The sequence below is a fragment of the Denticeps clupeoides genome, chromosome 2 (assembly GCF_900700375.1).
Source record: "Denticeps clupeoides chromosome 2, fDenClu1.1, whole genome shotgun sequence".
NCBI lineage: Eukaryota > Metazoa > Chordata > Actinopteri > Clupeiformes > Denticipitidae > Denticeps > Denticeps clupeoides.
Window position 1 is genome coordinate 6,821,770 of NC_041708.1, and position 25,900 is coordinate 6,847,669.

The 25,900-nt window shown below is 44.2% G+C and overlaps 1 protein-coding gene across 10 annotated transcripts in view; it reads left to right on the forward strand.

Annotated features, from left to right (window-relative positions):
- The window catches only part of cacna1g (calcium channel, voltage-dependent, T type, alpha 1G subunit), a 190,841-nt gene that overhangs the window by 116,406 nt on the left and 48,535 nt on the right, over window positions 1-25,900 (forward strand). For 8 of the 10 annotated variants that reach the window (XR_003747853.1, XM_028968135.1, XM_028968152.1 and 5 more), the window contains exons 11-20: window positions 10,436-10,587; window positions 10,919-11,104; window positions 11,596-11,710; window positions 11,819-11,974; window positions 13,717-13,782; window positions 16,959-17,052; window positions 17,834-18,009; window positions 18,577-19,107; window positions 19,318-19,418; window positions 23,413-23,536. Coding sequence is in view for 9 of the 10 variants with exons in the window: in XM_028968135.1 (XP_028823968.1) it covers window positions 10,436-10,587; window positions 10,919-11,104; window positions 11,596-11,710; window positions 11,819-11,974; window positions 13,717-13,782; window positions 16,959-17,052; window positions 17,834-18,009; window positions 18,577-19,107; window positions 19,318-19,418; window positions 23,413-23,536 (1,701 nt within the window). In the remaining variant the exon portion in view is untranslated. The remainder of the gene's footprint in view (window positions 1-10,435; window positions 10,588-10,918; window positions 11,105-11,595; window positions 11,711-11,818; window positions 11,975-13,716; window positions 13,783-16,958; window positions 17,053-17,833; window positions 18,010-18,576; window positions 19,108-19,317; window positions 19,419-23,412; window positions 23,537-25,900) is intronic. The other 2 variants (XM_028968145.1, XM_028968140.1) reach the window with 1 other exon arrangement.

Consider the following 25,900-nt stretch of genomic DNA (forward strand, 5'->3'; position numbering starts at 1 on the left):
CATGGCTGCCCACTGCTCACTCAGGGTGATGGGATAAATGCAGAGGACTAATTTCACTGTGTGCACCATGTGCTGTGCTGCTGTATATCACATGTGACAATCACTTCACTTTCACTTTCAAAGTGTCTTGCTCAGGGACACAAAGGTAGTAATTGGGGTTTAAACCTGTGACTTGAAAGTCTGAATAAGGACTTTGATGTCAATATCGTATTTAACAAGGAGTCCGTGAAGTAGATGATGGACAATATGTTTCCATATTAAAATCATTTGCGCAAAAGACTAAGCTTAATTCAGCTTAGTTCTGAAAAGAATTGTTGCATCACACAGGTTGCTTGAGGAATTGCCGGAGCGTCTTAGAAAAGTTCCGTCACTTCTACTTTGTGATTCTTTTGCAAAACTGACTGCACCATCCTCACGATTTCCAGTGTGCTGTTGAATCCACATTTTTGAAGGAACAACAGACTATACAGAACCCTGTTTTTACTCATATTCAATTTGAACTGCACCATACTCTTACATTTTATAATAAGTCCGTATCTGATCATTTTGTGAGATGGATGAGGTTTTTTTTCATAGTTGGACGTGGCTTCAGTGATTAAAGACAAATGATGCAAATTATTTGACTAGTAACTTTTTTCATGGACACGTCTGGTGGGACATCCCTGTAATTTGTGAACAACTGCTGCTCCGGTGTGGAGGGGTTGTTGAAGTGGTTTACTGGTCAAGGGTGTGGATCTATGCCTGCTCCTCAGGCCCTCACCTCGTTTGACCTCTCCGGGCCGCGATGGTGCTCTCAGTAGCCTGAAGGGATCCGTAGGGCAAATCCGGGCAGCAGGAGTGGAGAAATTTTCCCCTCTATCTGGGATCACGTTGCCCCCCCCCCGGCCTCTCTCCTTCTCTCTTGCCATCGTCCCCCCCCTTTCCTCCTGCCGCACTCCTGGGGAAATCTGGCAGCGCGCGCCACCTTTTATCGAGGCGCACCATCTGGAGCACGGCAGACAGAGGCAGGAGAAGAATTCTGGATTTACAAGGTTACTCGGGTTCTTTGACCCAGTCCCTGAACAAATAAAACTCCAGGCCAACCTGCCTAATTGCATCTGTTCTCTTATTTTCCCGGAGGTTTTATGGCCCTCTCACTTGCCCGCTCGCCTTGCCTCCTCCTTCATCCAGCTCTCTCTCTCCCCCACTTATCCCCATCATCACCACCCTCTCCATCTTCCTCCTCTTCAGAATTCTTTTGCTTCTTTTATATGTGTGTGTGTGTGTGTCTCCCCCATCCCCCCCAAAAGTAATTTTTCAAAAACAGAGAAGCTGAGAATTGGCAACCCAGCCAACTCCGCTATCGATATCCTGCATCCATTCACTCATCCTGACCCGACCTGCGAGACTAACGTCCTCCATCATTGGCGCCAAAGAAGCCTGTAAAAAAAAAAAAAAAAGCTCAAAAGGTGGCCAAGAAGTTCACATCTTCGATAGGTATGCCATGCGAGGTTCAAGGGCGAAGAGCCGAAGGCCTAAAAGTGTTGATGTTTTCATACCAGGGTACCTGAGTGAGACGCCGAGAGCCAAACAAAGTCAAAGAGGGAAGGTGACCGCAGAAGAAAACGGCTCGAGGAGACGCGCTCCGTTCCAGCCCCCGAGGGCCTGCCCACTTTCATGCCCGCCCAGAAACATCAGACTGGGATTTTTTTTGGAAGAGGGCGAGACACGCGAAAGCACTCGATCTCACGCTCTGCCTAACTGCGAGTCCGACCGAGCAGCAGCGGCAGCAGATATTTCAAAGGAAAGAGCGTGTTTTTAATTTCACAGACCCATATACAACCCCCTACAGTCATATTTCTTCCGGAATTTCTCGTATCTGTTACCACTTTTTATGTTACTCCTCATTCTCTCCATCTCCCGTTCCACTTCCCCGTTCTGTCTTCTCCATAAGATGAATACGCTGTCAGAATCCTCTACTAGTGTTGCAAAGTGATCGTTCTGGAGTTATTTTCTGATGGAAAATACCTTTTTTTCCTAGCTTGGACTATATTGAATCTTCGCCATGAGCACTAGCGATGTGTAGATCGATCCAGAAAGAAATATATCACTTGTTTCATGTGTTTGAAAATCAATATCTTACCTTTTGTATTCGGGGTGGGCGAGAATTCGGGGTGGGTGAGAAACCGCTTGTACATGAGACGGGGACACTACACGCACCAAACATTACTGCTTTTATGTAAATTGCCTTTGACTTTGCATTGGACCGGAAGCCCATGATTCCTCGATTCATTTCAAGGGCTCTGCTGCCCGCATGGTGAGCGCCACATGCTGTTTTTGTTCTGATGGTTGGCTCACGGTCCACTGGCCAAAGCAGCTCGTGTTGACTCAGCGCGAGCCTCGCAGGCTTCCATAGCTCCCACAGCTGCAACGACCCGGGGAGCCCTGAGAAAGAGAACACACACACACACACACACACAAAAAGTGCTTTATTATTAGCATTATTTCCTAATTATTTCCAAATCCAGTCCAAGCATGCTGCATGTAATTATGCACAATTTTATAGTAATAAGCATAATAAATTTGATTTGCGACTCTAGCAATGAACGTAAATCTGTACAATAGTAATATTGGACAACTGCGGGTTTATGGCAGGTGTGTGTGTGTGTAGTGTGTAGTGTTTTGCCTGACTGGGGTAACTCCAGGATTTGGGAGCTCCCGCTATCAGTAACACGCTTCAGGGCTCATGTCCTCTGTACCGAACTGCCTTCTGGAAGTCCTCGGTCCTCAGCGGGGAGGGTTGCCTGCCACTTCTGGGCAGAGAGGCTGGGGAAGTGAGAGTCTGTGATGGGAGGGGGTGGTGGGGAGGTTGTGTTATGGACCCGCAGGATTATACTGGCTGTTTCCCCCACGAGCCCTCGCTCTTTCCCATTAAGAGCTTCGCCTTTTATGGTGTCCCAGTGGTGTCCGGGGGCCAAAAATGCAACGCGATGCTGGGCTGGGCCGTGTTACGGGATGGTGTCTTAGAGGTCATTTCAGTAGGAGTCCGGAAGGAATAGAACAGATATTGCTTTCCTTATGCAAGGTTTTATTTTTGTTCCTTTCAATCCTCTGCATTACCATGCCAGCTTCTGTCTCCCAGTCGGCATGCTGTCGCTCCGTGGTGGAGCCTGTTGTGGTTAGCCTTGCCGTCACCGAGGCAGGCAGCCGGGCATCTGGTTAGCATCAGCTGATGTGCTGCTGGCAGCTGGGAGCCGCCAGGGCTCTGGTGGGGCGAGGAAGAGGCAGCGTGCTCCCATCGATATTTAAGGAGCGCACACCAAGCTCTCCTGGCACAGGTGCTTCTGCCTGGTTCAGGTGCTTCTGTTCTGAAAAGGTCGCTCTGAGGAACGAGATTGGGGGAGAGAGAGCACCATGTTCCTATCCTGAGGTATTTTAAGAAGTTAGATATAATCAATTAAAACCTCTAATATAATGTCTAAAAGCCCTATTTTCAAAGACTACTAATGCCTTCAGCATTTAAAGAAATAAACAGATAATTCTGTGACTGCTTGGTGGGTGTCTGTATCTCAAAATGGATGAACCCACCTGTACCTTTTCATTATTTCTGACACACAGAAGATGAACTTTAATGATGGATTTATACGTTTTAAATGTGAGTAGCCCATAGTGATGACTGACAGCTTTCACTCACCTTACTTCATCATTCTGTATCACTGAAACCAGCTCCCATCAATATGTCACGCATGCAAAATTCTGGAAGATGGGTTATTATTTCAGCTCTCAATTTCCATCAAGTTGGAAAACCACCAATATGGCAGCACTTTATTTTCTTTGATTGCAGTAACACTTGTTCACGCCACTATTGGCAGACATCTCGGCATCTCTGGTATAGGTGTCTGGGGACCACTGGGGACCGCCAAACATGCAGATAGATTATCATAGCTTTAATGCAAAAATTATGATCGACAAGCTGCTGAATGTGACAAATATAGTGTGCTGCCTCTTATAAAACAGATAAAGTACTACAAAATAAAACCCGAAGTTGTGCCCAGATGCGACCTTTTAAGGGGTGTTCACTCAATGAATGAATCGACCAGGACTTTAATTCCCAGTGACGATGATGTAAAACATGTATATGATGGGGACATGACAACTGGTTGCCCTTTATCATTGTTATTGTTGCTAACATCAGTCTTTTCTTGGCCCACAGCCAGTTCAATCCTCTTTTACTGTCTAGAGTGTCTTCAGCTTGAAAATAAATGTTTTTTTTTTTCTTCAAAGGGAAGCGGTAATAAAATAATAACCTGATTATGAAGTCTCCTTGTTGTCTGTCTGCTTTGGGAGCAACAGAGCAAGTTATCTCAGGTCACCTCCACCACGTCCTACACAGCTTGCTGCACACCAGCTAAAGCAAAGAGTATTTCAACTTAAGTGACTGAACTTAATCAGACCCTGATAAAAAAAAATACAATAAAAATAACAGTGTGTCCTTTTTTATTCAGTGGCATGATGAGAATAGAAATTAGCGTCTTTGCCAGAAGTGACATTTTTTACATCTTCTGCTTATATAAATTTCTGGTTGTGTAGCCACAAACAGTAGCTGTGATGTGAGCAGTAAGCTGCTGAGATATGACTCCCAGGAGGAGGCCATATGAAGAGGCATGGTTGGTTTGGGGTAGACCGCTATGATTCTGGGAGCACTTGAAAGCGTCTGCTTTCTCCTAAATCAAATGAGGGTGGAGCTCCTGGGGGCTGTTTGACTCGTTGGGACCTGGTTTGAGATCATTGTGTATCTGATGTTGTGTCACACAGTGAATGAACAGACTTTTTGAATAGCAGATATTATAACAGTATGGTAAATATCAGTAATATGTCAGCAATCCCAAATGTCCCAGCAGATGATGAAATGATGAATCCCAAACTGTGAGTCTAGAAAATTACTTTAAGCACCAGCATCTATTATGCTTTTTAAAGAGTAGTTCAATGAGAGCACTTCCTAGGGTAAAACAAAAAATAAAAAAAAATCATTCTTAAGGTTGCAGAAACAACCTTTTGTGTCTCTCAGTACGCTTGGTACAAATAACATATGAAAGTCCTATGAACACATAGAAATGTACTGTATATTACTCACTCTTCTGCATGATACAACTCATATCTGTATCTAAATTGTTTATATAAATGAGCAACATGGGCCAAGGATAGAGCCCTGTAGAACACCCTTACTAACAGACAGAACATCCTAACCACCACAATGTTGATTAGTTATATTTTGTTGCCTATATTTGCCATTATTATTATTATTATTTGGACCTTTGCATCATACTGAAACATTGTCCCTGCCTCTCCGCATGGTCTGCATATAGTTTGCTTCAGTGGGTCCTACGGGTTACCCACAAATCAGGACCAAAGTTGGAAAAACAAGGGGGTCGCATGGAATTCTCAAAAACAGTTTATTATAAAATTTCAAATAATAAAGCCGTTTATTATTCTAGTCCAAAATGCAACTTTTTTGGACTTTGTGGCCAGATGGTTAGACATACAAAGATGCATTTTATGTTGATTCATACATCTTTATTTGGGCCTGTCGATATTATTGCGTCACAACAGGTTTTGATCCCCTGTGGCTAGCCGTTGAAGCTTGTGACCCAGGAGTCAGGGCGAGGCCAAATCCATTCATGTTCACCAAAGTAAACTCAGTAAACATCAGTAAACCCTTTTAACATTTTGCTGATATGAGCCAGTCTCTGTCCACATCTTTGTATGTGTTCCTGAGTCAGGCTGGGTATGGGAGGCTGTAATGTACTCCCTCCATACCATGCAGCTGCTTCCTGGCATTGTTTAACGCAACCCTGGATCACGCAATCCTTGCTGTGTGGTCAGGGAAGACAGAGGACCAGCGTAGCTTTGTCGTTGGAGTACATTCTCAGCTACTACGTTCTGTAGTAGTTGAATCTGGTGGTAATAGGATGTGGCTGCTCACCAGCACTCGGTTGTTCTGTGGGCCCTATCCAGCAGCGGCTTAAGCATCTCCTTGAGTACAGTGACCACAGACGAAGTAGAAATGAGCAGCTCCTTAGAATATTGTTGTGGCGAGACCTAGCTTCTTGACCTTCACACGTATTGTCCAATTCAACAAAGTTAGGAGCTAGCCTATCAAATTTAGCCTTTAGCTCCACAAATCATGAGAACACGGAGAAAGAGACTAGACCCTTTCTTGTACAGGGCCTTAGAGAGTTTCTTATTGGGCACCTTAAGCAGCTAGCAAGTTGTGCTTTAACTGAAAGGTCATTACCCACGGAAGCACACTGCTCGTTTTTAAAATCTCTGCAATGTCTGCCCGTAATGAAGCCAGCAATTTTTGCCTCGCTGCCAGGTGGGGTCGACAAATCACAATTCATGGTGTTTTGTGCTTTTGGACAATGGAACCAAAAATTAAGACATCAAGAGCAGTTATCAGATGCAATTTCCAAACCTCTCGTCCTACTCCATGGCGAGCCCCCGCTTAGTTTTTTTAAGGTATGCCTTACTAAGATGAGGATGCTTACCCTGCCATATGTAGGATGAAACAATAGAATCCAGTTGATAAAAGAAAGATCTGGGGACAAAGATTGGTATGGCAAAGATGTATAGCAATTTAGGTAAGTCAGTCATTGGTAGTAGCCTAGTGGGTAACACACTCGCCTATGAACCACAAGACCCAGGTTCAAATCCCACTTACTACCATTGTGTACCTGAGCAAGACACTTAACCCTAAGTTGCTCCAGGGAGACTCGCCTATGAACCAGAAGACCCAGGTTCAAATCCCACTTACTACCATTGTGTACCTGAGCAAGACACTTAACCCTAAGTTGCTCCAGGGAGACTGTCCCTGTAACTACTGATTGTAAATCGCTCTGGATAAGGGCGTCTGATAAATGCCATAAATGTAAATGTAATTGACATGCCCCATAAGCGACATGGATGAGTGAGAAACCTGTGTCAATGTTTGATTTATTCAGTTTAGCAAGACAAATAATACAACACCTAAAAATTATCTTTCTTGATGCTAAAAGGGAGACTGGAGAACTCCAAATATCATAGATAACTCTATATCTCACCCAATCGGTAATGGAACAATTGTAATATTACAATTGAGCAGATATAACTAAATATCACTCAGGGCTACATATATCACTCTGAATGAGCACACAAAACACTCATTGTCAGTGACTTAAAAACTCGCTGGGATTCTGAACCAATATCAGCACTTGCGGCGCCAGCCGAACATGCACTACTTCAGCCATTACCCTCAACTCTGTTCGGCATGCGTCATTGCTATACATCCACAAATGAGTTCGACTAAATAAAAGTCCTGGAGCCTTTACAACAAGCTCACTTTTGTGGAGATTTATTTGTTACCTGAAAACTGGTTGTATTTGCTGAGCAGCGACAACACAGAAGGAAGAAAAGCAGCGGGGTCATCAGCATAAAGTGAGACTTTGTGCTCAATGTTGTTCCTCCAAAGTCCAGCCATGTGCTTACAGCTATGAAAAGCTACAGGAAGTGGTTCAATGGCCAAATCATAAAGCCCACGGCTCAGTGCGTAACCCTAAGTTGAAAGTTTTGCAAGTTTTGAACACGAATTGAAACAGTGAGATGGGCCTATAGGACCCTGATGCAACAAATTGGACCAAAGCCAGTATTGCCAAGTGCCTTAAATAAATAATTCTACTTGACCCAGTTGAAGGCTTTCTCTACCTTCTCTTGTTCACCACCGTGTAAAATTTGGGCACGTTTTGCTTAAACCGTGTGCAAGCAGGACACAGGACCCTAATCACAGCCAAAACAAACAGGATTCAGTGTGAAAAGAGGGATGCCATAAGAGGTTTTGCACATTTCGGTCAAAGCATCTGCAATCAAGGGGTGTTTTTAAAATGCTACCTATGCTAAAATTAGCCCTCAATGCATTTTCTATTGTGTTTGTCCATTCTATGGCAATTAATGTAGGTCAAACTGAAGTGCATGCCCCGGAAAGCTATATATCAAAAAATTGTGTGAGGTGAGCTATTTTTTAGATAAGTGATCCAAGTAGGCGTGGCCAAGTTATTAACGCTTAAACAGGGTCAAAATTCCATAGGAATGCATTGAATGATAATTGTTGCATTGTAGCATTTTGAAAACACCAGATGCTTTGAAATACGCCTCCAGGAGACACCCTTGATGCATTCAACCTGTCATTTTGGACCTGCCATCTTTTTTCAGTCTTTTCTGGCATCCCTGCTTTCACATGAATGAATGAATACCGTTCGCTTAGGCTCTGATTATGGTCCTGTGTCCTGCTTGCACACAGTTAAAAGAAAACGTTCCAAGTTTTGCATGGTGGTTCAGACACGCACACCCTGATCACCCATGCCTGGTGCCTGGTCAGCCAACGCCTGGTGCTGCGGCCACTTTGGCCACTTTATGAGAAATTACCACTCCTGGAATTTGGTTTCTAGTTATTATTATTATTATTATTTTATGGTAAATTATATAAGTGCAATAGCATGCTTAGCACATGAACTTCTCTCCATTAACTTTCTTGATTTATGACATCTGATAGTCATGCTACGTTTAATGTCTGAAAATAGTGTTGAAATGGTCTGCCTCACCCAAGAAGCAAAGGTAGCTTGGTTAGTGCCCAGACTAATGGACTTAAAAACAGAAAACATTGGCACCCGTACTCTCCATTAGACACCACAGGCGTCTTAAATAGTCCAACATTTCATCATAATGCATCCAGACCCAAACACCATTTCTAATAGATTAGATTAGGCTTAACTCAATTAACCACTTAGACATTATTTTTTCATTTCGGCACTCTGCGTAATTATGTTTTACTCCCATTATACTGTGGAAACAAATAAAAGAAATGACAGTGCTCTGTTTGTTAAGGTTTCATCCGGTTTAAATGTGCATAGTTTCTCAAATTGCTGTTTGCTTTTCAGATAAGAAAATTGCTGCATGCTTGGGGCTCTGGTTCTTATTGTGTGATACAAGATATCCAAGACTGCAGCCCTGATTTTTAAAGACTGTGTAATGTAGTGTCATGGTCTTAAACTTTAGTGAGATCAGAACAATAGAAATTTAAGGCATCCAGAGTGAGATATGAACTGGGCCAGATGTCTGCCCAGGGGATCCACCCGCACCTCGTAAAAGCCGCTCTCCGCATTCCACACCATCAACAACATCAATTACACTGGCCTATCTGCTGCTCGGATTTTGCAAACTCCACCTGGGTTGAATGAATTTTCGTCTCTTGGCTTTTGGGTTGCAGTTGAGCAGTATTTCAAAGGCTGCGATTAAGGGCCTGTTTTTAAAAAAAAAAAAAAAAAAAAAAGATTGAAAGAAACTCTTCTGGGAATGTGCTCAGTCAATGTTAATCCCCAAAATAATACAAAAGAGGCTTCTGTGTAAAGGTCACTTTGCCTGAATTCAAGATGCACACTAAAGGAGACGGTCAAACTTTCTACTTGAACTCATTTATTCAACTCACTTTGCACAAAAACAAGGCTTCATTTCTTTACTATATTTGGTTGCCCGAGGAAAGAAAAGCGGTACAGTGGTCAGGAAAACGGAAAAGCGTTTAACCAGGGCGCCGGATTAAGTAGTATTATTGAATAACACTTTACATTTTCGAAGCCAGGCTAAGGTCAACTTGGAGTCCGTTGTACCTCGGGGCAAATGCTTTCCAAGCGTCGATTTTAATGATTTGTATAGAATATCTTCACTCTCAATTTTGTTGCTTCGACAGTTATGATGCTGCGAGTTGAGGGATGTGCCGCTGTGCCCGTTTGCCGTGGGCATTTTGCACACCGCCGTCAATGCCAGTGATCTGCAGACACCCGACTTGCTTCTTGGAACACGTCCACCCAGTGTGTGAGAGTGTGTATCTTAATGATATCTTGATAATTGCCGGTTGACTCCAACCAGTTCGTAACGCTGGCGGCACTAATGTAAGCATCCCCCTCATCAGGAAGATGGGTGGTCTGCAGTTGTAATCATTTTTTTTTTTTTTCCATGATGACTTTTGAGTCGCCCACTTCAGAGGGTATAAGCTTTGTTATTGTATCTCTAACCTCTGCGGTAGATTATTCATGCATCGTGATACGCTCTCAAATACAAACCTCTTTGCTTCCAGTAGCTAGTGGACGTGCTGTGTGCGTTAACCAAACATTGGCTTCCGCTAATCTCCACCCACTCATCCATTTTACAGCGGTAATAATGATTTGTGCCAGTGTGTTTTCTCCAGATGTTCCTACAGACGACATCTGCCACTGCTGTCATTTCCTGGCTTATGCTGGGTTTCAGAATAAGCGACTATTAAACCTCCCATGTTAAAAAAAAAGGGGGTTTTGAGTAGATCATGACTTGCCCTTTGCTCAGCATTCGGTTCCTCCCTTTAATCCCTGTCTCTTTCTGTCCACTCCATTAGCCTGACGAGTTAACGAACGCACTGGAGATCAGCAACATTGTCTTCACCAGCCTGTTTGCCCTCGAGATGCTGCTGAAGCTCCTGGTTTATGGGCCCTTTGGTTACATCAGGAACCCCTACAACATCTTTGATGGGATCATCGTGGTCATCAGGTGGATGTTTACTGTCATGTTTCATTTAGCCATGCGCCTCCTAATTCACTTCCAGAGCTCTTACATTGTTGTTAACTGATGCATTCACCCGATTGTCCTCTAGCTTGTTTTAGCAAGAGACGCTTTTTTCATGTTTGACAGCTAATACAACTCTGCATGTGAAACCGCTGAATCTACTTTAAATGCAAAATGCCTCTCTTGTGGTGCAGCATGCTGACATACGGAAAAGTACTTCACCATGATTTCACCATGATTTCATTTGCTTGTTGAAGACAAGCAAATGAAATCATAAAAGAAATCAGGCCCTGACCATGACCCTGTGTTCCTCTAGCGTCTGGGAGATCGTTGGCCAGCAGGGTGGCGGCTTGTCGGTATTGAGGACATTCAGGCTGATGAGGGTGCTGAAGCTTGTGCGCTTCATGCCCGCCCTGCAGAGGCAGCTGGTGGTGCTGATGAAGACCATGGACAACGTGGCCACCTTCTGCATGCTCCTCATGCTTTTTATTTTCATCTTCAGGTAAAACATTGGCAACTGACAGACTCTTAGCTCATGGATTGCAAGTTATACTAAGTCCAGACTTTATGATTTGTGATCGAGTCATTAAAGATTCATACTACATGACTGATTAGGACAGGCTTGACACAGGGGGTCTTTTACCCATTACTGGCTCACTGGGTCTCTGTTCTGTCACAAACTAGATACATGAAAATTTAATCATGAGGGAATGATCCAACACCCCCTCCATGTTGCACATCAGACAAAAATAACAGCTATAAGTTCTACACACAATGCTCAGTCCTGCGATCTAATTGGCTCTATCTCTTTGGTCACTCAACCAGATATTTAGCATGCTGGTCCCATTTAGGCGACTGAGCTTAAAATCCTGCGGTCTAAAATTAGGCATCATCAGGATTTCATGACTAGACCCAATAATATGTCATTTATCTCTTGGTGAAGAACAACCTCCGCTGCAGCTATTTACTTATGTGTTTGGGCCTGTTTTATAGTATTTTGGGAATGCACCTGTTTGGCTGCAAATTTGGGTCAGAGCGAGATGGGGACACACTACCAGACCGCAAGAACTTTGATTCTTTGCTCTGGGCTATTGTGACCGTTTTTCAAGTGAGTATCAGTCAAGCAAATCAAAAAGGAATGTTCTGTTGCAGATATTCTTTGTTCTGTGAAAGTTAATTGTGACGCCCATTCTAATTACCTGTGTTATTTCACAAGATTTTGACTCAAGAAGACTGGAACAAGGTGCTGTATAATGGTATGGCCTCTACCTCTCCCTGGGCTGCCCTGTATTTCATCGCCCTCATGACCTTTGGGAATTACGTTTTGTTCAACCTGCTGGTTGCCATCTTAGTTGAGGGCTTCCAGACAGAGGTAATCAAAGCTTGCTACTGTTCCAATGTTTATCTATCTATCTATCTATCTATCTATCTATCTATCTATCTATCTATCTATCTATCTATCTATCTATCTATCTATCTATCTATCTATCATTCACCTTTTTGCTTCTCTTTTCCTGATTTAACTGTGCATATCACAGGCTGTGCCGAGCTCCTCTTCCTCAAATGGGACCACTGTGAGAGACATGAGCTTTTATCTGAGCCATAGCAGTCATACGCCCCACCCTGCGAGTCTTTCGTTTTTCCATGCCTCCCTCCATTTTCCCCCTCTTTTTCTCACTCCAATTATGAAACAGCTTTATCTGCTCAACACAAAATAGAAAAGGTTTCACTGTTGCCACATTGGACCAAATGATGGGCCTTCAGGATACAAGTTCAGTTGCCTGCAGTTGGCCTTCAGTTGGCTTACATCTCATCTTGGCTTCTTTGCAGAGAATCCCACCAAACCATGCAGATTGGCTTCTCCACTGTTTTAATTCTTCCCACTTTGCAAGCTGCGACAACTATTTGGCTTTAATGCTATCCGTATTTTGGATAAGCTGCTGCTGTGAGGCAACACATGTTTAAAACAGTGGAATTTGGATTGTTCTTTAAACGAGCACTGGTTTTCATGGCAGGAGAACCACTGTGGATGACCTCTGGTGACTTTTCTTTGGTATCCATCGTAATTTTCCTGTCCTTTTTTTTTTATTCAAACATTATTTTTTGCTTTTCCAGTCTTATGCCTTGAAAGACACAAGCTATTCTTGCGAATCAGCAGATACCAGGTCATTACAGGCCTTAGTTAAGCCATGGATTCTGCTCGCAGTGTTCTCTTCGGCTTGTCTCACGGCTTTTCAACCAATGATGGTTTAGCCAATTTTTTTTTTTTTTTTTTTTGTTTAATTTTTTATAACCTCACATCTTCTGCAAATACTCAGTTTAATCTTAGTCGGCTGAACTTTGCCGCATGCATGGGGGTTGCCAGGGAAACTGCAGAGTGAATGATGCGAGTTAAGGCCGAACTATGTGACGGACTCTGCTGGTGGCTGGTCGCCTCCGTGAAGGCTCCAAGCAAATATTGGGCACGTAATGATATTGCCTTAAAGATCTGGTCCCGGTCACCTCTGTTCCACTGCCTCTGCTCCAACGGCTGAGTAAAATTGCATCATCAATTGCATTTTTGCTCAGCTGATGAGTCCTCATGCAACGTCCCTATGAAATATGTGGAGCAGAGCGGCTGTATAATGGAGAGGCTGTTGAGGCGCCACACGTTCTTGATTATCAATTATTCTTTGATCTTTCACCCAGGGAATCTGGTTTTCTCACCCCATTAGGGTGCAAAATATTCTATATTTGTTGCCCTGTGGGTAAAAAAATGATCAAGATAATAATACCAGAGCATGTACCACTCTTGATTTAATTAACTCTATTAATGTAGACAATATTTTTTTTTTGCGCTCTAGTTTTTTGCCTCTGTGCCTTTGCCTGCACACCAAGTAGTTTTTGGGGAGTTGCTTATGTTCATACATTTTATTTTGCATATTAAGCTTGTTGGAATACAATTATTTTAATATGCATATTTAGTGAAATGCATGAAAAGAATTTCTTGTAGAATGTAGAATTTTTGTGTAGCCAAGCTGTGCTTTCATTATTGATCTTGATTTTGCGGTTTGGAAAAGGACGAAAAAAAAAAAAAATCTATATATATATATATATTATACATTTCCACTTCAGGAAGTGTCCAAGAGGGAGGACTTGCAGGGCCAGCTGAGCTGTATTCAGCTGCCAGTAGACTCAGGGGTATGTAGTCTTCCGCATGACACAACCCAAGAGACATTCACGATGAGGACCTCCGCGTTTGTCCCTGATGTCAGCTGTAGTTGTGGTCTTTTTTTTTTTTGGTATCATTATTATTTATTTTTGTCATTGAAGCAGACTTGGCTCAAAGTGTCCCTCTCTCTGGTTCAATGGTTTCATACCTGAGGGTGGGTTCCTCAAAACATTGAGAGACTCGGTTTTATTTGGCTCTGAGAATACAGCCACCTGAATCCAATGAATAAGATTTAAAATATACTCCACATTTAAAAAAACAATATAATTATTTTTTTTTAATCTAATCTCTTTCTGTTTTACCTTGATAAGGACAGGTGGCAAATGCAAATCAGTCTAAGGTGTTTTGTAAATGTTTTTTTGTAATAAATCAAAGCTCTTTGGCCATGAAGGGCACTTTGAAGAGTCTGTTGTCTGATTTCTGGTCTCGTGGTTGAAAGCGTGGTGCATCGCTTGCCGCCATGTCTCCTTTTTTTTTGTTAATTCTCTCGACCCATGTTCTGTTCCCTGTTCCCAGCTAAGCAGCTGTGCTAGGTGACGTTAGGGGTACAGTGGACTGATTCTAAAAGGTGCGTTTTTGGCCCGGTCCCTGTTGTCCCTTACTTGCCTACCTGGGCCCCATCGGCAAAACACCTCCATCCTTATCCATTTTAATTGTGCTCCTGTTCCAACCCGTCCATCACTTTCAATTAGGCCCCATTATGCACAAGCCCAGTCTAGCCCATCATCCTTACCTGATGCATTCGCAAATTGAGTTCCCCTAGATTGTAAACAATCCATTTTTTGATATCCTCACATTTTTAATGAAGTGCAAATCCTATTAATACAGTGACCTCTTCGATTTCCCAAGGCGGCAGAGTAACTGTGATTGCCAAAAAAGTTTTTTACAAAGTCAATCCAGTCTTCGTTTAGTCAATTTGTCCAAAGAGTGATCCCCGTCTCTCTCTGCATAGAAAGGCCATTTGGGAGTGAGGACTCAGATAGCCAAGGCCTGGCCAGACAGGGCGTCCGCCCTGCCAGCAGACCAGCAGGGAATTGAGCAGGGTGCTTGGCCCGATGACGGGGAAGTCGTGAGTAATCAGAAAGGAGAGCTAAAGCTGAGCCCTGAAATCTAACATAGGCCCTGGTGGAGTGGGAAAATGTGGTGCTTGGGGACCCCATAATGCTTTTCACTGCTGTGTTCAGCCTATCACAGCTGTTTACTTACTTATTCATTTAGAATTAATGTGCTTGTCTTGTTACGTTTTTTTTTTTTCCCTCAATGATGGAGAGATGTTTTCCTGTCTTTTAATGTCGCATTTGTTTCCAGTACTGCAGTCATGTTGTTATATTATTTGATTCTAACCTGTCTTGCTTTTATAGAGCTTTATTGACCTCCTCACTGTTCTTGTTCTTTAGTATTGGTGTGGATTTTACACTTTTTATACTGGTGATGTGTTTCCATGTTTCAATGGTCCCACTGGTTTTAGCAAAAATAATTGAAACAAATGTAAAAATTGATGATCAGATGCAGAGAAACACATTGTAACCTTGATTTAAAAAAGGAAGAAACAGTGGAAGCATTGTAAAAAAAACAGCGGCTTGTCAGAACCGCCACCACTGCCGCACCCTTTCTCTTTGTGCCGAAACCAGCCATTGTTTTATTATAGACATCATAGCCCAGTGGGTACGCGAATCTAAATGCCAAAAAGGGGATTGTAAAAATAATTAATTTGGCATGGGGTCTACCGTTGGGTTGTTAAGATCTAGATTTTGGGGGTTTGTCATCCGGTCCTTCTCTCACTCATGTTTCGCCTTAAAGAGATTGGTTTCTGGGCTTTTTATTTGAAACAAAACATTATAATTTATAATACACTTTTATCAGGCTATTTTTAGACTAGCCATTAATATACTAAAGTGGGCAAATTTAATTGTATACATTAAAAGATTTGTCAGTGTACTGATTTGGTATTCTTTTGACACTGCATATTTCATTCTTGAATACACATTAAGTAACAGTGTGTAATAGTTTTTTTTTTTTTTTACACAATGAGCTTAACACTGATTAAATGTTACACTGAGTTGATGTGTATTTGAGTATATTAAGTATTTACTTTTAAATTTATACAATTAATATTTTAAACCTAGCCGGTCCAGAAACAAGCTTATAGGGTAGTCAAGATGTTAACGTTAACAAAATACGGAGAGCCAGAGAGAGAGAGGTGCGCAAACAGTTTTGCCAGTCTGACAAACCGCACAAGGGGTCTGTGATTTGTGCTCGGACCACACTGAAACACTCTTGGCTGGGAGCCCTTTTCCAAACGGGCCACGGGGCTATATAGGCAAAACAAAGAGACTATCCCCCGTGATAAAAATAGCCATGTTTATTTCCCCTGCGCGATTATTGGACGTGCCTGTTCCACCGTTGGGTAAGAACAGGGCCCACACAAAAATATTCTCGAGGCATTTGAACGGCGCTTATGCACAAATAAAAAGAGATTGCAATGCCATGAGGTCATCCTCACAAAAAAAAAAAAAAACTTTTCAATCGTCCTCTTTTTGCATTGAACGCACGCTCTGGCCGCGTGTTTAAAAGTTGGTGTAAACTGTGTAACTTGTGTAAACTGAAGCATGTGTCACACAAAATATGTTTTGTATTGGCAGTGTCAGATCACGTAGGTGATGGCACATCTTATCTGGTGTCTGGTTTTGTGTAAATAGCCGTTCTTGGGTATAAAGTCAGCGCCCAGTTCGATGTAAACAAGCGGCTCCTATGAAACGTTTTGTTTCAGAGTGGTAGCGGTAGGCAGGGATGTGTTTTGCATGCCAATATGTTGTTGATGTATGTCGTTCCCACACTGTGTGGGTCATTCTTTTACACTGACCTCAGACCGACTTCTTCCTGACCAATCCTAACCGTAAGAATTTCCAGGGGAATACCACGGCTGATCCTAGGTCAGTGAAAAAGATTACCCTGTTTTATTTGCAAGGATGTCTCTCCCTTTAGATGCTAGCTGTCCACTGAACTTTGAACCCCGACAGCATCTTGGCACAGGGAGACCACACCTTCACCACGCCTGCCCCCATCACACACGCACTTAATAACCTGGCTACTCGCTAATCTGTTTTGCCCCCCCTGACCTTCAATTCTATTCTGCACTATGAAGGGTGATGCTTCCAAGTCTGACTCAGAGGTGGACGTCTATGCTCGCAGCTTGGAGGACATCAATGGTACCAAGAAGGACACATCTGCCTCTGCTGGTGAGCGCCAACATTATCGGGTACACCAATTGAAATATGGGTTCCACCAAACCTCTGAAGGTATAACTTGAATAACTTTTGGGTGTTCCAGACCCGGAACATCTCATACAAAGCTGCAGTTTTATATATGATATGACCTAGTCATCTAGACATAATTTGGCTCTTGTCAAGCTGTCAAGATCCTTCGATTTGTCCACCCATTGCCAGGTGCCAGATAACCAGTTATTCCCTTCACCTGGTCAAATTGTTAAGGTTGAGTGGTGTTTGAAAGTGAAAGTGAAGTGATTGTCAGTATGATGCACAGCAAGCACAGCACACAAATGTGTCCGCTGCATTTATCCCATTACCTTGGTGAGCAGTGGGCAGCCATGAAAGGCACCCGGGCAGCACTATGTGGGGACTGTGCTTTACACCTCAGCTAGGCAACCACTGAGAATTGAGAATTAAAATTGTGTGAATGCTGAATGGCCAGAAAGGCATTGAGTTGTTTTTTTTTTTTTTTAAGTATAATGGTAAGTACTGGTGTCTTGCCGTAGCCTGGGCTAAATATGCAATCTTCATGCTTGTAGTTCCTTGTCTTGCAGCGTAGCATTATGCTTCCACATGCATGATTTTTCACTCTTTTTTTTCTGATAATGAAGAGCCCAGTGAAAAATTTATGATTCTGGAAATGGTTCCTCATCCATTTTTGAAGACGCCTGTCATGTTTTTTTGTGAAGTTGCACTTTGTTGAGAGGGTGTCATGCCTCAACGCCACCCACTTCTTTCTGTTCCTGTGCAGTGGTGCCCATCAACGGTCACGTGGACTTGAAAACCAGCCTCACACCTCCCCTTATCACCCACACGGCAGCTACACCCATGCCTGTCCCCAAAATAGCAGGAGAAGTTGCCCTGGGCTACGAGTCTCGGAGAGGCAGCAGCGTCTCCATGGGTCCCAGCGGCCACGACAAATCTCCGGTCAGTCAGGGTCCAGGGCTCATGCTATCTAGGCTACCTGTTATTATCATTACATTCCATATTTAAATCGCTTTAAGTACAGAGTAAGGGGGGGGGGGGGGGGTTGGCCGCAGGTTCAACTACTTCACTTACTACCACTGTGTATCCGAACAAGACACCCAACCCTGAGTTTGTTCAGGGGGACTGTCCCTGTAACACTCTGGATATGAGTGTCTGCTGGTGATGAGGTAATATCGGTAATATACAGAAACTCAGACAAGTTACAAAGTAATGCCACTTAAAAACTCACTCATTAGCATAATGCTAGTCACCAGCCAATAGAACAGACATTGTACAAGTGGCCACCCTTTTTGTGGTAGCGATAAAAGCATCAACGATTATTATGTGTTCACGTAATAATAAAAAAAAGTTTCAATTTTACAGTCGTGACAGACATAGGGGCTGGTCCAGTGTTTTTGGACACAGGCTCATGCTGTACTGGCTCTCACGGCGAAGGCCATGAGCTTGTGCAGAGTAACAGAACAATGGCATGTCCTTTGACTTTCTGCTTTGACCTCTGCCCTGCAGTCGAGTGCACGCAGCTCCTCACCACACGCGCCCTGGAGCACGGCCAGCAGCTGGAACAGCCGCCGATCCAGCTGGAACAGCCTGGGCCGCGCCCCCAGCCTCAAGCGGCAGAAGCGGCAGTCCGGCGAGCGCCGCTCGCTGCTGTCCTGCGACGGCCAGTACAGCTCCGAGGACGAGGAGGACAACGAGGCCGGAAGCGGCCAGGGAGAAGCCGGGGGTGGGGGGAGAGGGGGCAGAGTCTCAGAGGCCGACGACGCCTCGCTGACCCGCGCCGATTCGGTGGGACAGCGGCCATGTCACCGGCGGATGGAGTCCCTGGAGACGCGCAGCTCCCTGGACTTCCCGCCGGACACGTTGCAGGTGCCCTACCTGTTCCGCTCGGCCAGCATGCACAGCGCCCGTCCACCGCACCCCCATGTTGCCAGCGCCCGCGACTGCAATGGCAAGAGTTCACCCTCCGGTATTGCCATGCAGCTTTCACTCGACGAGCACCAGAGTGAGGATGACAATGGCGATGAGGAGGGCAACATGGTGACTGTTTTCTTGTATTTTCATTATAACTTTCTCTACATTAATTACAATCAAAATACTGTATTGGCTCAACTGGCCCCTCATTTAACAGGAGAAAAAACATTTTGCACCATCTACTGTAAACGTAACACCGCTTTTTCAGACCTAGTCAATAAGATCATATATGATTCATCTAATACGCTATTCTAACATTTTTATATCATATCGTAGAGTCGTCGAGAGCGGCTGATTCGCTGGTTTGCACAGCGACAGCCAGAGTGGTGTCGCCAGAGGAGTACCTGGTCCCTCTACCTGTTCCCTCCTGAGTCCAGGTGAGGCCACTCGCCCACCAGGAGAAAGAGTCCTCAGCACCCCAATATTTAGGAGGGATGTAGGGGTGGGGTTCCTGTGCTGCTCTGGGAATTGCTTCCCGGATCTGGATATGTCTGCTGTTGGACGGGCACACGGCAGGGGGCTTCTTTCTTTTTTTTCACTCCCTTCCTGTCCTCTTTGAAGTTGAGCTTCTCCTCGCATCAGGCCTGGCAGGGCAACATGCTTATTAGAGGGGGAAAGAGGAGAGGGAGCGCCCTGCCTTTACTCTCTGCCAGCTCTTAACTAATTAAACATCAAACGAGTAGAGGATCCTTGTCCCTCTCGTCTTCCCTTGCTTGCCTCTTCCCCCGGACGACCCGCCGGTGACGCAGCTTCCCAATACGCCTCTTGCTCTGTGAATAGGCCCCTTAAAATTATTTAACATTTGCTCCTTACACTGCGGTTCGACCATGATACAGATCTTGTACGACATGGCTGAATTACAGCGCTAAGTGATGAGAGTCTCAGCTATTAATGCTTTAAATGGAACAGGCAAAATAATAGGCATATCCCAATATACGCTCTTCTCCTCTACTCATGTTCGGTGACCTGGCCAAACGTCAGAAGGCATGGATCGAGGACCGCACCATCCTAAAGTTTGCCTAAAGTGCAGGTGGAATACCCGGATGTGTTCTCAGTTCTTGGCCTTTATCGGCAATGCATCAGGTGGGGACTTGGGTTGACTAAAAAGACACCCTAGTCACTGTGTAGTTAATGAATGATGACATGTTCCTGGTGGTGGGAGTACGTAGCTACGGTCAAAACGTTATGCACCAAATATGCAGATCGATCATCGCTCCTTTAATTCAAGAATTATGATTGGTGAGCTATTGAATTTATATAAACACGTTAATCAATGACAGCATTAGAGGTATTTCATTTCGTTAGGGTTTCCTCTGCGGCTATTGGACCTTCCTTGGCCAGAACAGCTACGCTCCCTCACCAGACATGCCCGACACTCTAGATTACGTTAGAGCTGCATCGTATGGTTCTCTATCCTATACTATACGTAGAATTTGGCAGAACACGAAAGTTCCAGAAGCTGCAGCACTTGCGCCGGAGACCTCCGTTTCCCAGGGAACAGTGACACTGCGCATTACCTCACATGGAGCGTGTCAACTGTCCAATTTAACCCTTTTGTTGACTCCATTTGCCAGGGGAATGCATAATGTAGCACCGGGGAAAAGGTGCGTGCGGCGGCAGCTTTGTTACACACGGCACACACGCGGAGAGGGAAGCGTAGGTGGACGCGTGCGAGGGAACAAGCAAACGCCGGTGTGCGTCTCTCTGCGCTTCAGCCACGACGCGCTCCCTCGCAGCTTGACAGGGCTCGGCGCGATGGGGGTGAGGGAGTGGAGGGGTTGGCATGACAACCTTTTCCGAGTGCCCCGGCCGTTTCCCACACAGCCACAGACGGGAAATAATGTTCTCAGTCAGTCAGGATCTTCAGTGGTCGGAGCACCGCGTGAGTCACCCCGCTGCTCTGTAACCTAGAACTGTATTACACATCTGGACTGTACAGATGTAACATCATCTCATGGGGCGGGACCCAAGTGGGGTAAATGACGTTTTTTTGTCATTTTTTAAAAATGTATCTTACCTGTGGACAACCCAGAGGTTATAACCTCTAAGTATTCAATGTACAGCTGCTACAGCATGTGTAGTTTGTTCCTGTTCCTGGCCTTTCTGACACGCGCCTTCGGGTTTGTTCATGTTTGTTAATCCTTTTCGTTTCGCTTCTTGGAAACAGTCATGCTGGTTTCCTTTGTTGTCATTAAAATCCCTTTTGCAACACAATGAGTAAGGTGAGGTGAAAGTGACTAGTTGTCACATGTGGCACAGCACAGCACCCAGTGCACACAGTGACACGTGGTCTCTGCATTTAACCCATCCCCTGCGGGAGCAGAGGGCTGCCATGACAGAAGCCCGGGGAGCAGTGTGTGGAGCAACGTGTGAGCGTTTCCTTCAGCCCTCAACTCCAACACGTGACAGAGCGCAGCAGCCCTATCGAGAAAGTGCAATAAGCAGAGCAATAAGCAGAGGAGAAGACAGGCGAGAAAGAGACCGGGCGCCAGCGTGTAGCGCTAGAGGGCCAGTTCCAGGGGAAGGTCGCACCATGGAGAGCCGCGATATGGCCAATTAATGATTCCCCAGCGAAACCTCGGAAGTGGCCCGACCAGTGGGTGAGTGTGTGGGAGGAGGAGCAGGACGAAGTTGACGTCAGCCTCAAAGAATTGTGGGAGGATGGTGCGGCGTTCGCATCCTCCATTGTGGAACAAGGGACTCTGCGCTATCCTAAACCGTGCCCACGTCAATTGGGACGACACAGAGGATGACTTCGGTGAGGAAGACGATGATTGGTGGGGATACGACGCAAGGTCCGCATAGGCTGAAGGGGTCAGGGGTCAGCCTGTCACGATACGGGACATACACCGCATCAAATTGGTCTCCATGGCTGTTGCCTCAGAAGGTAGCTAAATATGATACTCAAGAAAGCTCACAAACAGTTTGCTGAAGATAAGCAGAGTAAGGACATGGATTACTGGAACCATGCCTTGTGGTCTGATGAGACCAAGATAATCTTATCACACAATCAAACCCTGACGCCAAATGCCAGACTGAGAGCAGCTTCGGACCTGTTTTGCTTGGACAGACTGGAATGTGTTCAAAACTGCAGTCACTATGCAGGACTATTTAATCGTTATTCAAGACTATTTTGATTGGTTACATTAGTATTTGTGCTCATAAAATGGTCCCCACAACACAAGTCAGGAAGTTCCCCAACTAAAAGCCCTGGATTAACAGTTGCATTCTTGCTGTGGAATGTCACACTCACCTGTCATCAAATCATGAGAGCCTTAAATATTTATCATGCCATGTCAAGTGTTTTGATGGAGTGGTGCTGGTCCAGATTGGCATCCCAGACATTCTGGACCCCCTGCAGTATTCCAACCGGCCCAAAAGATCCACATCAGATGCCATCTCTGCTTCCTTTCATTATTCCCTCTTCCACCTGGAAAACTAAGACTCAGAAATCAGTATGATTAGAGTTCTTCTTTCAACATGGTCATTTCCCACGAACAGATCAAACTAATCCGACACCCCACCCTCTGACTGGCTCCTGAACATTTTGACTGACAGACCTCAGTCTGTTTGTGTCAGGATTGGTATTAGGATTTTATCCAGCATCATCACAAACAGTGGAGAAAACGTTGACCAGCTGCATCACTGCGTGGTATGGGAGCAGGACTGCTATGGACTGAAAAGGCCTGCAGACAGCTGTAAAGGCATAGGCATATCCCAATATACGCTCTTCTCCTCTACTCATGTTCGGTGAAGGTCAAGAGTCCTTCTGCATCAATAATCAAAGACCCCAGACTGTTTCACAGAAGTGTGAAATCCAGAACCATCAGACTCCAGACCAATAGACATCTTCACCTACCTCATACTGGCATTCGTGTACATTAAGCTCTTTTGCACATTTTCTCATTTCTTTCTTCTTTCTTGTATTTGTGTTCTATTCAAAAGTTTGCCGTAGTGTGGACAGCAAAACAAGAATTTCATTGCACAGTGGAATGCTGACTTCTACATATGGCAATAAATGATTGTTTAGTTCAGATGGTGTCAAGCATGTTTGGCGGCAACAAGTGAGGGTTTCATAGAGCATGGAGGTGGTAGTTTGTGGCTGCATGATTGCTGAACATGAATACCAACATGCTCTGTCACATACTGAAGCAGAGCATGATCTTCTCCCTTCAAAAGTCAGCCTACATGTATTCCAACATGACCCTAAACACACCTCCACGACAACCACCGCCTTGCTATAGAAACTGAGAGTACAGGCACTGGACTGTCTCCAGACCTAAACCCTTTTGAACAAGCAAAGTTAAGTAAGTTTTGGTGCTGGGGGGGATTCACTCACTGGTGAAAATGACTCCTTCTGCCTGTCTGCAGATTTCGCATGACCTGCAATAAGATCATCACCCACAAGATGTTTGACCATGTGGTGCTCGTCATCATCTTTCTCAACTGCATCACCATTGCCATGGAGAGGCCCAGGATCGACCCCTATAGTGCCGTGAGTAACAACACGCACACACACACACACACAGTCCTGTGTATAAAACACACACACACACACACACACACACACATCTGATAAATGCTGTAAATGTACATCTTATGATGTGAACATACAGGCTTTGGCATATTTTTGTAAAAGTTGAATGTTTCCCTGCATTGTTACGTTATAAGCAGGAAATAAATGCACTAATGATGGCTGATTTTTCTAGCTGAGGTAATGCACTGGGGCCAGGTCTCCAGAGGACATATTTAGTTTGACTGGTTTCCCAAGTGAAGCCAGACTAAGCCTGTGTAACGATAATTGATTCAATTATCTGCAAGTCTGCACTTTGGTGAGGAAGTAGTTATTTAGTTCATTTGGACGTCTCCTGTCAAAAAAATGACACAAATATTCAAAAGTGATTGAAGTCACTGTTTATGCTGATATTTATGAATTCTTTTAATTTCCAACTTTTTAGTGGGGCTAAAATCCATAAAAGCCGCAGATACACACACACACAAACATGCACACCATCTCACAGCACCACATCAAATGCCGTTTCCACAACTGTAATTTCCATCTTACATAATGAAGTGATTATTAAAACTGGATGGGTCTCGGAGATCATCTCCCAGCCTCTCGGCATCTTCAAGAGCGAATCAGAAGATTCTGTCAAGTGCACATTTAATCGCACCGTTCTGCTCCACCCGCGTTCTGCTCTTATTACTGTGAGGCTCATTTCACAGCACAAGGTACGCCACTTGATTTGATCACAATGTTCAGGTCCACACGCACGTTGTTCTGATTACATATTAGACACTATATATAGTCGTGGCCAAAAGTTTTGAGAACAACACAAATACAGTTTTTCGCAAAGTTTGCTGCTTCAGTGTTTTTGGATCATTTTGTCAGTTGTTTTTGTCGTGTATTGAAGTAAAATTACAGGCATTTTATGAGTTTCAAAATAATTTTATTGACAATTACATCAAGTTTTGTCAAATATTTGCCGTGCTGGTCTTTTTTTTTTTTTTTTCAAGACCTCTGCATTCATCCTGGCATGCTGTAAATCAACTTCAGGGCCAAATCCTGACTGATGGTAACCCCAAACTGGAGTTTTTGTTTGTCAACCCGCCTCTTGAGGATTGAAGTTCTTGAATTAAGGTCCGGGGAGTTTCCTGGCCATGGACCCAAAATTTCAAGGTTTTGTTCCCCAAGCCATTTAGTTATCACTTTGACCTTATAGCACCGTGCTCCATCATGCTGGAAAAGGCATTGTTCTTCACCAAACTGTTCTTGGATGGTTGGGAGAAGTTGCTGTGGGAGGATGTTTTGGTGCCATTCTTAATCCCTGGCAAAATCATTTTTCCAGATGCCCCAAACAATTGGAAAGGGGCTTCATTAGAGAAAATGACTTTACCCCAGTCCTCAGCAGTCCAATCCCTGTAATTGCAGAATATCAGTCTGTCTTCCATGTTTTTTCTTGGAGAGAAGTGGCTTCTTTGCTGCCCTTCTTGACACCAGGCTGTCCTCCAAAATTCTTGGCCTCACTGTGCATGCAGATGCAGACCTGCCTGCTGCCATTCCTGAGCAAGTTCTGCGCTGGTGGCACCCCGATTCTGCAGTCGAATCATTTTTAGTAGACGGTCCTGCCGCTTCCTGGACTTTTTTGGGGACCCTGAAGCTTTCTTTACAACACTTGAAGTTTTTGATGATCCGACAAATGATTGATTTAGGTGCAATTTTAGTAGCAGCAATATCCTTGCCTGAGAAGCCCTTTTTATGCAACACAATGATGACTGCATGTGTTTCGTTTCAGGTAACCGTGGTTACCAGTTGAAGAACAATGATATCAAGCATCACCCTCCTTTTAAATCATCCAGTGTGCTCTTCTTATTCTTAAGTTCCTTTTCATGGCAAAGAGGTACTTTGCAATTTATCTGATAACTCTTCACAACATTCTGGAGTATATGCAAATTGCCATAATAAAAACAGAAGCAGCAACCTTTGTGAAAACCAGTATTTGTGTAATTCTTAAAACTGTATATTCATGTTTTTTGTCCCTGGTTTAGCAGCAAACGCATTGTTTGATGGCATGTTAACCATAGCCATGGTAACTTTATTTAGACAAATTGTGTCTCAGGTGTCTACCCTGCGGAAGCCCTTTATAAGCTTTCCTGCAGGACACATAGGTGTCCTGCACTGTTGTGAAGTGTTGACGTTTCACTGTGGTGTTACAGGTTCTCTTTATGTTTGTGGCCATCGCGTCCTTTTCCACTGTGACATTACACACACTAACATTCAGTGAAATGCATCCTGAACCTATTTCATTTTTGACTGTGCATAGACAGATAAATGATAAATTAAATAAAATTAAAAACG